Below are 14,702 nucleotides of genomic sequence, written 5' to 3'. Positions count from 1 at the left end.
AAGTGAGTCCTCCTGAGGTTGTGCAGCTAGGGACAGGTGGCTGATTAGCACCTCTTTCCATAGACCAACATTTCAGATCAGTGGGGGGGAAAGATTAGTAAATGGTGTTGGGAAATCAGTTTCCAGATGGAAGAGGCATTTGTAAAATAGTCTTACTCAGCAGGAAACTGAAAGAATCAAATGTTAAAATGAAATCGGAAAAGAACTAAATATAGGTGAATATTTGTGTGGTCTTGGTGTGGAGATGGGCTTCTAAACATGAAGGTAAAAACCATTTACACATAAAAACCGATTAATAGCTTTGGCTGCATGAAAGTAAAATTTACCCAGAACCCAAAAACAAAACTAAAAGATTGGTGAAGAGCTGGGAGAAAATGTGTTGTGTTTATGACATGCAAATTAAAAATGAGGAGAAATGGAACAGAGGTTTTTTAATTGGGGAAAGGGTATAAATGAGAAATTTTTACAAAGGTGCGAATGATTGACCAAAAAATGCAACCTAAGCAGTGATCTGATAAATTCAGGTTAAAACAAGTATTCCTTTTTTGCCTAGCACGTTGACGTGGGTAAAGAAATAGCTGATTTTAATAAAGATTCAGAAAAATTGGTACTTTGATTCACTGTTGATGGAACTATGGATTGTAATACTCTTCCTCTAGGGTATCACGATAATATGTGGGGTGTTTCTTTTTAATAAAAGACTTTAAAATGTACATACTCTTTGTCCCAACTATGCCATTTATAGAAATATGTCCTAATACGACAATTACCTGGATGCAAAAAAAGAATTACCAGAATGTTCATTTTATAAGCATTTTCTTAAATCTCCATCCGTAGGTATTACTTACTTCAACGACGGTGTCTCCATATAATGCTACGAAAGTATAGAAAGATGTTCACAATACATTAAGTGAAAAGATTATAAAATGACAGTACAGTGCCATTTTTAAAAGCGAAGTACACGTATATACATAGCACAGTATGGGAGGATATCTTATCAATATATGCCACTGTATGATAGCTCGAGGGCTAACTCTAGATGGTAAAATTGTGAAAGGTTTTTACTTTCTGTTTGCTTTTTTATGTTTTCCTTTTATGTCATTGTCTCTGTGGGAAAACGTGTTCCACGTTCTTTAACTAAAAAGCAGCACAGGGACTTCCCTGGTGGTGCAGTGGCTAAGACTCCTCACTCCCAATGCAGGCGGCCCGGGTTCGATCCCTGTTCAGGAAACTAGATCCCACATGCTGCCACTAAGAGTTCTCCTGCTGCAGCTAAAGATCCCGCATGCCGCAACGAAGGTCCTATACGCAGCAACGAAGATCCCACGTGCTGCAACTGAGACCCAACACAGCCATGTAAATAGATAGATTTTTTTTTAAGCAGCACTTTTTCTCTCCCCGCCCCTTTTTTTTTCTTTTTCTTTTTTTTTCTTTTTGCCACAGCACACAGCTTGCGGGGTCTTAGTTCCCCAACCAGGGATTGAACCCAGGCCGTGGGCAGTGAAAGTGCGGAATCCTAACCACTGGACTGCTAGGGAAGTCCCCAAAGCAGCACATTTGTGTAAGATACTCTTCTCCCCATAACCAAAGCCACTTAACAAGAAGGGCAGGCCTGGAAAAGGTCTAGTCTACCTCCACCTTATTAAGAATCCATTTCAGGCTCCTCATACTTCCACAGCCAGTTGATAAGAACAGAACCACTTCTACTTGGGGGTAGTAGAGGGGCTGCCTTATGCAGAATGGCCTTATCATTCCTGGATTATGGTGTTCCTAAATGGAGAAGTGCCACGGGTGTTTTAGGTTGTCTTATTTCTGTAGTGCTTAGGGCCTATAAAAGTGCAAGTTGTCACGTCTGGAAAGTGCATATCGATGATCTCATGCTGTAAATTATTCCTCCAGGGCGCAAACCAGAAGAAGAGGGTGTGGAAGATAACGGGCTAGAGGAAAATTCTGGGGATGGACAGGTATGTGCAGCCTTGTCAGTGAATCAGCTCCGTGCGTGGACCCATGACAGTCATCTGATGGTGGTATTTTGTTTGTCACAGGAGGATGTTGAGACCACTTTGGAGAACTTGCAGGACATCGACATGATGGATATCAGTGTGTTGGATGAAGCAGAAATCGATAATGGAAGTGTTGCAGATTGTGTGGACGACGACGATGCTGATAATCTCCCGGAGTCCCTGTCTGATAGTAGAGAGCTAGTCGAGGGAGAAATGAAGGAGCTTCCTGAGCCGCTTCAAGAACATGCTGTAGGTAACTCGGCAGTGTCTCTACAGTGTACCCTAAACGTAACAATTCCTCAAATAGCTTAATAGTTGATAAGTTTTATATTTGGACTTAAGTTCTTTTAATGCCAGTTGAGTAGAATGGTGGCTAATCCATTCACATGTAAAAATCAGATGAGTCTGAAAAACACACTTCGCTTCATTGAAAAATGGTGTCTCGTGAGGAACGCGAGTATATGCTCTCCATTTGTATCATGCGGTGTTAAGCCTTTTGAGGATACTATTGTAGATCTTCCTGTTTATTATAGGAGATTGGTCTGTGGTGTAACACCTGGGATGCCTTGAAAATACCAAAACAGAGGTTCAAAGTTGGTCTTTTGCTGTCAACCAATTGGTACTCGCCTAAGTCAATCTTTTTTTTTTTTTTTTTTTTTGCCGTATGCGGGCCTCTCACTGTTGTGGCCTCTCCTGTTGCAGAGCACAGGCTCCGGATGCGCAGGCGCAGCAGCCATGGCTCCCAGGCCCAGCCGCTCCGCGGCATGTGGGATCTTCCCAGACCGGGCCACGAACCCGTGTCCCCTGCATTGACAGGCGAACTCTCAACCTCTGCGCCACCAGGGAAGCCCTCGCCTAGTCAATCTTTAACACTGACTTTGATGTTGTTTTTAAAGCCTTAGGTTTTTTTTCTTGTTAGATGCAGTTATGGTGGGCATTATTTATTGAACTTTGTCTGCCAGACATTAGGCATTATTTCATTTAATCCTTTGAACAACAGTGTGATATATAGATGCTGTTATGCCCATTTTCCAGTTGGGGAAATTGGGGAGTAAAAAGGTAAAGAAATATCTCCAGACAATATATAGGTCATATGAGAATAAGAATTAAGACCAGTCTAATTCCAGAGTCCGTGTACTTAACTCATACACCACATTATCTCAGTGCTGTTAAATTTACTGGATTGTGTCATTTCCGTGAGGATGAACGTTTCTCGGGTAGCCAAAAGAGGCAATGAAAAATAGAAGCCATGAGGCGTCTTTGTAGGAAATCCTAGGGCTTGGTCCTAGGGGGCACCTTGTTTTCGTAGTCCTCCTCAGATCTTTTGTGGAGTGTCTCCCGAGTACTCCAGTACTCCCGGGGGAAGGAAGCCCTGTTCTCTGCTGGTCCACCCATGCTGTTCCTTGGAATGTGTTTGCATTTTCTTTTGGAACTGATTCTCAATACCCTTAGAGGAAGCAGATTGTCATCTTTGAAAGGGGTGGGGGGGGTGAGAAACGATTGGGTCATTTTAACACAGATAGGGTATGCAATTGATTCATCTGTTGATGAGTCTCATTCACTGGCTTCCTAAAAAGGAGTACCAGAAACACGAGAGCAGTGAAACCCTTCCTTATTGGCTGCTTTTCCTTAAGGCTGTTTTATTCCCTGTGATTAGAAAATAATATATTAAGTAACAAAAGCTTGGAAACGCCTAAATGTCTATCAGTAATTGTTAAGTAACCATGGTTTAGTGGAAGCAGTTGTTTAAGAGTTAACAGCATTGACTAGAGGTCTGCCACTTAACTTGCTGTGTGACCTTGGCTAATTTACTTAATTTTTCTGGGCCTCATTTGCAAAAATAGTAGGTTTGAGGAGGACTAAATAGATGAATGCTTATTGCTAATTTAGAGCAAAAGTCATCAAGCTGGCCAAAAATTTATTGGAACACAGCCACACCTATTTGTGACAATTGTCTGTGGCTGATTTCTGGATACAACAGCAGAGTAGAATACTCATGACAGAGACCGTCTGGCCTACAAAGCCTAAAATATTCACTATCTGGCCCTTGACCCCCAGCTTAGAGCAGCACCTATTGTATAGCAAGCGGCAGTAAGGTTATTGCTACTGTTACTATAACATTTATTACTCCTTCCGGTGATACAGTTACTACTTTTATATACCATCTCAATGAACTAAGCTTATTTATATGAACTAGAATAATCTCCAAGATGGCAGCAAAAGTAAGGCAGGGAACAGAATAATGTGCTACTAATCATGGAGACAGAGAAAGGAGAGACAGTCTTTCACATGCATGCTCTTGTGAGCATGTGTAGAATGTCTTGAGATGGCTGTGTCAGGGGAAGGAAGGAGTGGTGCAAGGTAGTTTCCTAGTCAAGTAAAGGTAATAACAATACATGCTAGTTATAAAATATTTTGAAACTATCTCCCCCCCAAAAAAATAAACCAACATTCAGGGCTTTATAACAAACAATCTAAATTATGTTAGGTCACACAACAATGATTTTATGAACCCCCTTTCTATATTTGGGGAATCCCTTGCTTTATGGACAGAGCCCACCTCATAGAGTAGAAGCTCAACATACCAGTTACTCTTGCCCTGCAGATGGGGCAGTGTTGGGTCACCTGGGCTTTGCCAGTCCTATGCTCCTGTCCCCACACTCAGTTTGGAAGTTGATAATGCTGAGTGGCAGGGTTCCCGGAGAAGCCCTTCCCATGTGGGCAGTAGCCTCCCTAGCAGCAGCAGTCCCAATGGCAGTAGCATCCAGGTTCGGGAAGCTGTGGTGGCCATGGAAATCCAAGAACCCACTCTGCAGCATGATTCTAGATGGTGTTCCTGGAAGAACAGCCCCAAACCTGGTGGTCCAGTCTACCAGGAGAGCCCATGTACTGCCCAGTTGTGCTTTTTTTTGCTTAACTTAGACTTTTGTTTTTCTTTGTTTGGCTTGCATCTTGAAACCCAAACTGATACCATTTTAGTGGGTCTCCTAGTCTGTCTGCAGGTATATGTTTATGTACATTTCTTTTATTTGAGGTGGAATCCCAATATAATGCTTTTTTGATTCCTGCACTGTGTTTAGAATTTCATCTTAAGTGACTTTTCATGGCTGTAGGTTTTCACTGTATGGATGTACCATTATGTTACCTTATTATTGATGTAATAAATTTTATTCTCCATTTATTTTACAGGTAGAGGACAAAGAAACTATAAACAATTTAGATACTTCATCATCTGACTTCACTATATTACAGGTAAATTGTTGTATGTCTCAGTAATTTTAGAATCAAACATTAGACCACAGTCTCTGGAAACGACTTCCAATATGGTATGGCAGTCCCAACTAAAAGTCATTGCAAAGTTTATTTCCTTTGTTGGCTTCTGTAGAGGGGGTTTTGCTTTCCACTTTCCCCTAATATGACATGCCTATTGAAAAGGGCTCATCGTCTTGGCTTCCCTTCCAAGCACTGTGGCGTCCCTGCAGCAGAGAGGAGGGTGTGTTTGCGGGGTTCTTGTTAATTTGATGGGTGGGAGAAGGGCAGCCTGTCGGGTCTGTTCTGGATGACATCCTCTGCAGAAAGACTATTAGATGAGACATGAGACAGCAGGGGGGGACACCCCCTCCTCAGGAGAGACGAATGGGGCACGGATGAGGATGCAAGGGGGTGACCAGAGCGCTGACCTCACAGCTGGGAAGAAAGATGGATTCTCAGGGGTTCTGGTTCTGCCCTTGGGAAGTTTTTCTCAGAAAGTACACAGATTTCTTTTGATAACTACATCATCTTGGCTGTTTGGCGACCATCTGTGTAGAAGTTAAATCTTACATGAGAACAAATGAGATGTGGCCTAACTTTCAGGTATGGTTTGCATAAATGTGGATCTTGAGTTTCCTTTTCCTTTTTCTGCCAGCCTGTAGATGTAAACTGTTGGAATAAAGCTGGGTAGCTAATTTTCGGTAGAAAGTTTTGTGAGGAAATGAAAATACTTAGGCCAGTCATAAGTAAGCTGACTGCCAGTCAGCTTATGCCAGTCCTTGTTTTTTGTTTGTTTTAATAATGTCACCTATGCTGCTTAATTGGAAATCACCTTTCCGACAAGATCTTCACTTGCTTCTGCCAGGCAGGGGCAAGGTTTGTTATTAACAAGCCAGAACCCCGGCCTTGAGGGTGCAAATCTCAAGGAAACTTGGTGAAACCCCATTCACCTTTAGGGCTGATGTCTCTCTCCAGCTGCAAAGTGACACAACCTGTTCCTGACTCAGAAGGGAAAGGAGGAGCGGGTCTTGTCATTTTCTTGAGTGTCTCTGTAGGTCAAAGACTCCTGTATGTATTATCCTAACCAGACGCTTATATATAGCCCCTCTCAGAGACAAATAGAAACATATGCGTTTTTCTCTAGGGAAAGTCAGGAGAGAATTGTTCTGCCTAAAGTGATTGTTTCCTTCAGTGTAGAATCTTTAATTCCCAGCATGAAATGAAAAAGAATTGATTACAAATAAATGAAACTATTATGAAAGTGAACAGTTTCCTAGGGCTCCCCAGAATGGCAGGTCAGTGCCCAGTGGAAGTTGCAAACCATTCACGTCCATGTAACTTATATGCTAAGCACCTGTGCTGTGTCAGATGCATGAGAAGAAAGGTTGGTCTCCATCCTTCCTGTGTAAACAGAGCGATGAGTTGAGGCCTGGACTGATAAACAGACTCTCAGTCACATAGCCTTTGCTTAAATCTTGGCTTTGCTGTGTGTCCTTGAGGAAGTTTGTCAGCCACTCTGTGCCTGTCTCCTAATCTGTGAAAAGAAGGATGATAGTAATAGTACCAACCTGCTAGGGCTGTGTGATGATTGGTTAATATATATATAGTAAGGTGCTTGAATTTGTGCCTGGAACCTAGACAGTGCTTATCAGCGTTGGCTGGAATTCCAGAATATTGTAGTTTGTGCAGAGGGAACGTAGGGGTCAGGGGCCACATATTGAGAGAAAGTCCCTTCCTTTAGTTGGGCAGCCTCTCTATGACAAGGTGGCCCCTAAGCTAAATGCCGAGGGATGTGTAGGACTTGGTCGGGGTGGGGTGAGGTGCAGATGGCCCTGCTGGAGAGGGAGGTGGGAATGGGGGTGGTAAAACCAACGCTACTGTCGGCAAGGAATAACAATGGTGTGACTTGACAGGGCTTCCTGGGAAGGGTTGGAGGGATATTTAGGAATTAGGGCTGCCTGGTGGGTTGTTGTTTAGAAGAGATAAAGAAGCAGGTATCTGTAACACTGGAGAGGGCTCAGTTGACCAGGTGGGCAGGGGTGGTATGACCATTCAAAGAGCAGAGGTCAAGCCACCTGTGCCTTCTTTCCCTCGATCTTTTCAATTTTTGGAAACTAATGCTATATTAATTAAGTGAAAATTGATTATCTGATATGTGTCAGGCACTCTACTAGGCACTAAAGATAGAAAAAATGAAAACACTGCCCTCCAGGGCAGTGTTTAAGACAATTTAGAGGGACAGACAAGCATGTGATGGGTTCATCACCATTAAAAGTGATAAAATGTTGCCAGGCGCTGGGAAGGGCAGCAAAGCAAACAACACAGTAATAAACCAGGCCCTTTGAGAGCATCCTGGGCTGTGGGGCTTGGGGCCAAGGTGAATGAGGTGGGATGCCAGCTGTGTGGGCTCTTGCCCAGAACAAGCAGGTTCTCCACCTGTTGTATTTGTGAGGTCCCTTGTCTGTGTTTTTAAAATTCCCTTCTTAGTTATTACAGTTTTTGGTGTAAGTAAATTCTAGGTTTCATCCATCTGGCACAATCTTATTTATATTTTTTGTTGCAGGAAATTGAAGAGCCATCCTTGGAGCCAGGTACTGTTAAATGAAAAACTTAGCAACGGGGTTTGGAATCATTCTAGTTTTCCACCTTCTCTAATTTGAATTCTTTAATTTTAAAAAGTTACCTTACTGTAGTATACATTGTTCTAAAGGTTTACGATCCAGAACATACCAGGATCATAGAGATTGGAAACCCAGCCATATCACCAGATCTGTGAAAGTGGCTAACTTCTCATTTCGCAAAATGTATCGGTGAGATGAAACTGTCTCATGCCTTTTTAAATGTACACGGCACTTAAACGTATGTAGAGAGAGTTTGCATGCCTCTCGAGAGCAAATACCTCTGTACCCCACAGAACAGATCTTGTGATATTGGGCAGTATCTTAACTTTGTGGTTTTTAATTCAGGCAGTGCAGGCAGTGGTAGGGAGATACGGTTTAAAACATTGAGACGTAACTGGATTCCAGAAGAGGAGTTTCTTCATGAGAATTCCAAACAAATAACTGTTCACTTTCTGGACTGCAAATATCTCAGAGCACCGATGGAAGAGATTCTGGTTTTCATGTTGGACTGTTCTGTTAAAAGAAATTCAAAGAAATTTGGAAATTGAGCTGTTCAGTGAATGGTGATACATTCAGTTAAGCAACTTGGACTTTGGAAGCTAAATTTGGAAGAGTCATATATAAACGACGACAGAATGAAGACTGTCAAGAATCAGCCAGAAGGTTATGGGGGTTAAATCTCTGGGATGCTTTTCTCTTCCATGTAGCGTAGAGGCTTGCTCTCGCAGGCGGTTGGAGCGCAGGTAGTGTAACCAGTGTAACTTTGTGTACCCGCGGGTTTTCCAATCTCTGTGTAGCTAGCAGTTCTCTTCGTGTTAGTGTGGCAGCCGTGCCAGTTCCACATTTGTGATTGCTTTATTTCCCTGGTAATTAAACCTTGTGCCATTCTATTCCTGTTAAATCCGTAGAAAATGAGAAAATACTCGACATTTTGGGGGAAACTTGTAAATCTGAGCCAGTAAAAGAAGAAGGTTCCGAGCTGGAGCAGCCATTTGCACAGGAAACAAGTAGCGTGGGGCCAGACAGAAAGCTTGCGGAGGAAGAGGACCTTTTTGACAGCGCCCATCCGGAGGAGGGTGATTTAGATTTGGCCAGCGAGTCAACAGCACAAGCTCAGTCGAGCAAGGCAGACACCCTGTTAGCGGTAGTGAAAAGGGAGCCCGTGGAGCAGACAGGCGATGGCGAGAGGACGGACTGTGAGCCTGTAGGGCTAGAGAAGCCAGTTGAGCAGAGTAGTAAAGCCTCAGAGCACACGGAAGCCTGTAGCGAGGAGGCCTCGGAAGCGCCCCCGGAAGCCTCAAGCCCAGACCCCAGGGATAGCAAAGAAGACGTGAAGAAGTTTGCTTTTGAAGCTTGTAATGAAGTCCCTCCGGCTCCTAAAGAGTCCTCAGCCAGTGAGGGCGCTGATCAGAAAATGAGGTTTGTTTTTTCTCAGTTTTAGACCAGACGCTATCTCCTTTTCATTGGTCGTTTAATGACACACATAAGCTGTTGTTTCTGCAATTGGCCAGCCAGACTGATGCAATTGTAGTTTACTTCTAAAGAATGTTTTATTTCTCTTTGTTTATTTTAAGCTGATTACATAATCTTTTTTCTTTTCTCAACCTATCATGGTTGTTTTCTTTAATTCTTCCTAATTATCTTTAGCCCAGCAGAATTAATTAACTCCTGTGGGTCTGAAATCTTATGGTTAGGTCAGATTTCCAATACACGTTTGTCGGGGTATCATTTTTTCAGAACTAAATTTCGGGTAGGTATGCAACCTCAGCACGTATTTTATAATTTTGAGTTTGTTTCCTGTCTGCTTCTTCCTTCTGGAGTGACATTGTCTTTTGTCTCTAGTTCTGTCGAAGATGACTTGGATACCAAAAGGCTTTCCAAAGAGGAAAAGGGTAGGTCAGCGTGACATCGTCCCCAAGAGCATGTTTGGCCCCCACGGTGGCGGGTGTTTGGTTCTGGGCTGTCCACACCCATTTCTGCCTCACATGTGCCTGTGAGCCCGTCTTGAAGCCTTTTCTCCACTCTGTCCCCTGCTCCTCACTGCAGGTTCTGGGTTGCAGGGCAGAGTTGACACATCGATTTGATGCTCATGCTTGATTTTGCCAGAGGGCTTTGAGCTCCTCCATCCTGACTGACCCTCTGATTTGCAACCTCCTTAGCCATGGTGACACTTGCAGATGGAGAAAATGCTTCGAGTTTCAGATACCTTGGGGCGGTGGGGGGCACTTTCCCTGGTATTACAGATTTATCAACACCAGAGCCCTTTATTGATTCACTGATTGAGAAGTAGTTTTGCTGGTCCAGATTCCTCCTTAATCAGTGTTCTAAGAAGAACAAAAACCAGGGGTAGGTTGTGCTCTGTGGTTCCACACTGATAGCACCTGTCTTACATTCCAAAGTCACCTCACTGGATTGGATGATGCCATGTGGTAGCTAAGGGACTCTCCCACGGGCTGAGCAGCCCCTGACTCGCCGTAGTAATGGCGTTGCCAGTGGTCCCGTCTGCCTAGTGCGCAGAGCTTGTGTAAGGACAGTGGGCGGGGCCCCACACCCCAGCTGGCTTTGGGTACTGCTGGCATCTGGGACAAGAAGGGAAAGTGTCTGGTTTGGAATGAGACTCAGGATTTTGTTGGTGTCGTGTTTTTTACCTGAACTTTTTTTGTGATAGGTCGTAGCAGTTGTGGTAGGAATTTCTGGGTTAGTGGACTTTCTTCTACCACCAGAGCTACAGATTTGAAGAATCTTTTCAGCAAGTATGGGAAGGTAAGACCGGGGATGATATTTTTAAGCCCATGCAGTATGGCTTCTACGCGCAGATCACTGTCCCCACGCAGTGAGGACTTTGAGTGACCGTGCCGCTCTTTGACTTCACGTCTGCTCACATTGCTCGTGGCAGGTCCGCCCCCCCACGGGGAGAGATGCAAGTCCAGTGGGAGTTCCCAGAGCCCACGTCCACTTTGTATTTCTCACCTTTCCCCGGCCCCCAAGCCACCACACAACTTGATAGCTTCCTGAATCCATTTCTCTGGCTTTAGGCCTTAAATCCAGGGAGGGCTGTGGAGGGTGGAGCAGAGGGCAGGGTGGGAAGGTGCTGGTAGCATTTTCGTGAGATGGTGGTGATTACAGAATGAAGCTCTAGATACAAGATCTGGGGAGCCAGGCCGGTGTGGACAGCTATGGGCCCCAGCTCTGCCGCTCAGAGTTGTGTGGCCGGGGCATGTCGCCTCTCCCGTGTGAACCTCATCTCGTCACCTGGGGGCCCTCAAAGTTGCTGCCTCCTTACGATGGCATGTGTAACTGGAGCAGAGCTGATGGTGCCCTGCCTCTGCCCACCTGCTTTCACCCCCAGCTGGGTAGCTCTGGCCCCCTCTTCTCTGACCCCCCTGCCTGTCTCCCTCCGTCCTCAGCCCGGCAGGGGTGGCCGTGATGCCCAGGTGGGCCACCTCCCCGCCTGGGTGCCAACTGCAGTCCCTCGTGTGTTACCTTTAGTCCCTCCTCATTCTCCCCCTCCCTCTCCCCCTTCCTCCCTATGCTTCCTGGACTCACTTCCAGATAAACCGCTGCACCTGTGCCTCCTTGTCTCTCAGTCAGCCTTGGCCAAGTGAGACTTAGCACAGGCTCGTGTTCGTAGTAAGGGTTCAGCAATGATAACTGAGAAAACCAACGTCATTTACCTTGGTTGTTGACGTTCAGGAGCTAACAAGGAAGACTAAACTTGACATGTTTCTCAAAATGACTCACGACTCCCTGGGCCTCAATAATACAAGGTGGGAACCTTTTCTTGATTCTGCTGTGGCCCTCAAAGCAGATGGCTGCTCTCAGCAGGGAAGTGTCAGCCTGGAGCCTGCAGTGTCTTGGGTTCATTGCTGGCTCGAATAAGGGACCAGACCACTCTGAAACCTTCCTTTGGGGGTAAGACTCCATGTGGCACAGTGAGTCTGAATACTGGCCATGGCCACTGGTTCCAGTGGGACCTCTCCTGAGCTGTGGTGCCTTCTGCCATAAAAGGGTGTTCCTAACTTCAGCTTACTGAGGTTGTTGGGAGAGTTAAGTAGCATATAAGGATGTATCTGTAGTGCCTGAAACATCTCCTTGAATTTTTGTTAGTAGTAGGATGGGCTTTTCATTACAGAGCGCTCTTTATGAACCTGTCCTGTCGCTCCTTCTGTAGATGTGTTTTCCTACGTCACTGGCCATGTAGACGACTGCACATTCAGAAACGTTGCTTTACAAATTTTACATAGTGTTAACGGCATGCTGGCCGGACTCTGCCTTCTGCTTCACTTTCTCTGTCGTCCACACTGTCATCCTGGTGCCCTAGAGGAGCAGGCAGGATGGAGGAGGAGCAGCCAGACAGGAGCATTACCCTCACCAGCCTCTACCTGCTACTTGTCCACCTGTCCTCAGTGTCTCTGGTGGGGGGCAGGGGGGCGCAGCATGAACCGCAGTGTCGGGATCTGTGGGTGGGCTTCGTGTCCGAGCCATATTTGTGTGCTTTCCTTCAAGGTGGTGGGCGCCAAGGTTGTGACCAACGCCCGGAGTCCTGGAGCTCGCTGCTACGGCTTTGTTACCATGTCCACCGCGGAAGAGGCCACAAAATGCATTAACCACCTGCACAAAACAGAGCTCCACGGGAAGATGATCTCAGTGGAAAAAGTAAGGGACTGTTTTCTTCCCGGGATGTGACCATGTTAGGAAATAAGGTAATACTTCCACCTGATTCTCTTTTTCAGGCAAAAAATGAACCTGCTGGGAAGAAAACTTCTGACAAAAGAGAAGGGGAGGGGAAAAAAGAGAAGTCTAGCAATGCTGACAGGTATTACTCTTCCCGAGGGGATTGTGGCCAAGGTGACCCTTTTCTTCATTTCACGTCCTTCACGTTTTCCACGGATGGGGAAGGCTGTGAGGCCCTCGCCCCCTTTACTTTTTTGCATTCGTTGAGGACGGTTTCACCACTAGTCCTGGGAGATGACTCCAGTCCCTTGGCAGGCTCCTTGTTCCCCATCCTGTTGATGCCTTAGAGGCAGCCTCCTCATCACTTGGTGCTCATTGCAAGAGTCCTGTCATCATCGCTGGCTTTTTTCCCTGAATATCTCTTCTCACCCACTTGTGTCTGGGGTGTTATTTTTAGATCTGCAAACCTTAAGAGAGAAGAGAAGCCCGACAGAAAAGATGATGCTAAAAAGAGTGAAGATGGAAGTGGAGAAAAGAGCAAAGATCAGGATGATCAGAAACCTGGCCCTTCAGAACGATCTCGAACCACAAAATCAGGTAGCTGACCAGTGGGTATGGGAGATTTCACCTTGTGTTCTCTTCCTAGCTGGTGTGGTTAGTTGGCAACACAAACTACATTTGTTTTCTATGGAGTTGAGTGTTGTTCCTCATTTGGAGGTGCCGCTTCTTATCTTGCTCCTTTCTTCCTGTAGGAAGTCGAGGAACTGAGCGGACTGTGGTGATGGATAAATCTAAAGGTGTACCTGTTATCAGTGTCAAAACATCAGGATCCAAAGACAGAGTGAGTGTTCTTTCCCACCTAGGGTAGTTATTTCCTCTGACGTTCCTATGTGTGTTTTAGGGGCTTCTTGAGCTTGAGAAAAGTTGTCAGCCTTTTCAAAATGTAGGTTTTTTTGAACATTAAAAATGGGAAAGTTTAAAAGCTTTGCTTCATAGTTTGTATGATAAGAATTGTTGCTTTTTCATCTTTTATAACTAATTTTCAAATTTAGTTATGGGAGTGGTTGGCTTTGTTTGCCTGAATCAGGGTACAGTAGTCCATTTTCCTTGCCAGTCTGGAAGTTTCAGCAGCTCTCATCGTGCATTCCTAAACCCCTGTGTGACCCAGCCAGCCTTCCGGCCCGCCTTTACAGCCAGTCCATACTCTGACTCCTTGCAGATGCTCCACAGAACACGGAATCCACAGAGTGCCAGTCTTAGGTTCTTACCACTTCACTCTGCCTGCCACTGGGGTCATGGGTAGCTGTTGATATTCATACGTTCAACTTTTGACAGGCTTACAGCTTTGATGGATGTGGGTCCAGGTCCCCAAGGCTATCCACATTCTGAGATCCACTGGGGGCCCCCCTGGACTCAGCACATAGTTGTAGTCACAGTCAGGATTGGCTTCAGTGATGCAGAGAGGATACACAGCTGGGCAGGCGGGGAAAGACAGGTGTGGGGAGTCTGGAGGGGACCCTGCAGGCTCCTTTGTGTTCTCCCTCCCGTGATGGCTCCCGCAACAGCGACAGTGCAGCCACTTGAGGGTGATACTTCTTCCCAGGGAGGCCCGTTGTAGCCTCAGCTCCCAGGGTTTTTACTGGGGCTGGTCACGTAGGCCCCTCTCCAGGCAAGTACCGAAGGAGAGCAGGTTTTCAGCAGAAATCGTTTGCATGGTCTGGGCACAGTGAACCACCTTTGCCAGTTAACTGTTGACTAGGGACACTCTGAATGCCAAGTTCTCTAACACCAGCCTCAGGCCTGCCATGTTAACCTGTGCTGCCCAGAAGATAAACCGTTTAAGCTTCTGAATGTTGTGGACCATTTATTTGCAAGCTGACATTTCTATTATGGCATTTCAGTCTGCCTGTGTTTGTGCAAATATTTTACTGTGTTAGAGCGGTTTCCCCTTACTTTATAATATATGATGTAGAATGGCAAATTGGAAGTGTGAATTTGAGGGCTGAGGCGGGTAGATCTCAAAAAATAATGCAGTCGGCACAAATAAGGAATCCTCAAACATACCAAAAGCAGTCTCAATTGGGCATCGCCACATGTTTAATATTAAAGCATGTGTTTGGGACGCAAAAGACAAAGTGAAAAAAAATACTTT

At 45.4% G+C, this 14,702-nt stretch overlaps 1 protein-coding gene across 2 annotated transcripts in view; it reads left to right on the top strand.

The window, feature by feature from the left end:
* SAFB (scaffold attachment factor B) overlaps positions 1 to 14,702 on the top strand; it is a 34,292-nt gene that overhangs the window by 11,263 nt on the left and 8,327 nt on the right. For both annotated transcript variants that reach the window (XM_060145474.1, XM_060145473.1), the window contains exons 3-13: positions 1,900 to 1,964; positions 2,046 to 2,256; positions 5,197 to 5,255; positions 7,819 to 7,846; positions 8,785 to 9,295; positions 9,719 to 9,768; positions 10,545 to 10,639; positions 12,383 to 12,532; positions 12,610 to 12,692; positions 13,008 to 13,147; positions 13,303 to 13,391. In XM_060145474.1, coding sequence (XP_060001457.1) covers positions 1,900 to 1,964; positions 2,046 to 2,256; positions 5,197 to 5,255; positions 7,819 to 7,846; positions 8,785 to 9,295; positions 9,719 to 9,768; positions 10,545 to 10,639; positions 12,383 to 12,532; positions 12,610 to 12,692; positions 13,008 to 13,147; positions 13,303 to 13,391 — 1,481 coding nt within the window. The remainder of the gene's footprint in view (positions 1 to 1,899; positions 1,965 to 2,045; positions 2,257 to 5,196; positions 5,256 to 7,818; positions 7,847 to 8,784; positions 9,296 to 9,718; positions 9,769 to 10,544; positions 10,640 to 12,382; positions 12,533 to 12,609; positions 12,693 to 13,007; positions 13,148 to 13,302; positions 13,392 to 14,702) is intronic.

This window comes from Lagenorhynchus albirostris, chromosome 3 (assembly GCF_949774975.1).
Source record: "Lagenorhynchus albirostris chromosome 3, mLagAlb1.1, whole genome shotgun sequence".
Taxonomy (NCBI): Eukaryota; Metazoa; Chordata; class Mammalia; order Artiodactyla; family Delphinidae; genus Lagenorhynchus; species Lagenorhynchus albirostris.
The sequence above is the reverse complement of the archived record's forward strand: the minus strand, read 5'-3'. Positions and strand labels throughout refer to the sequence as shown.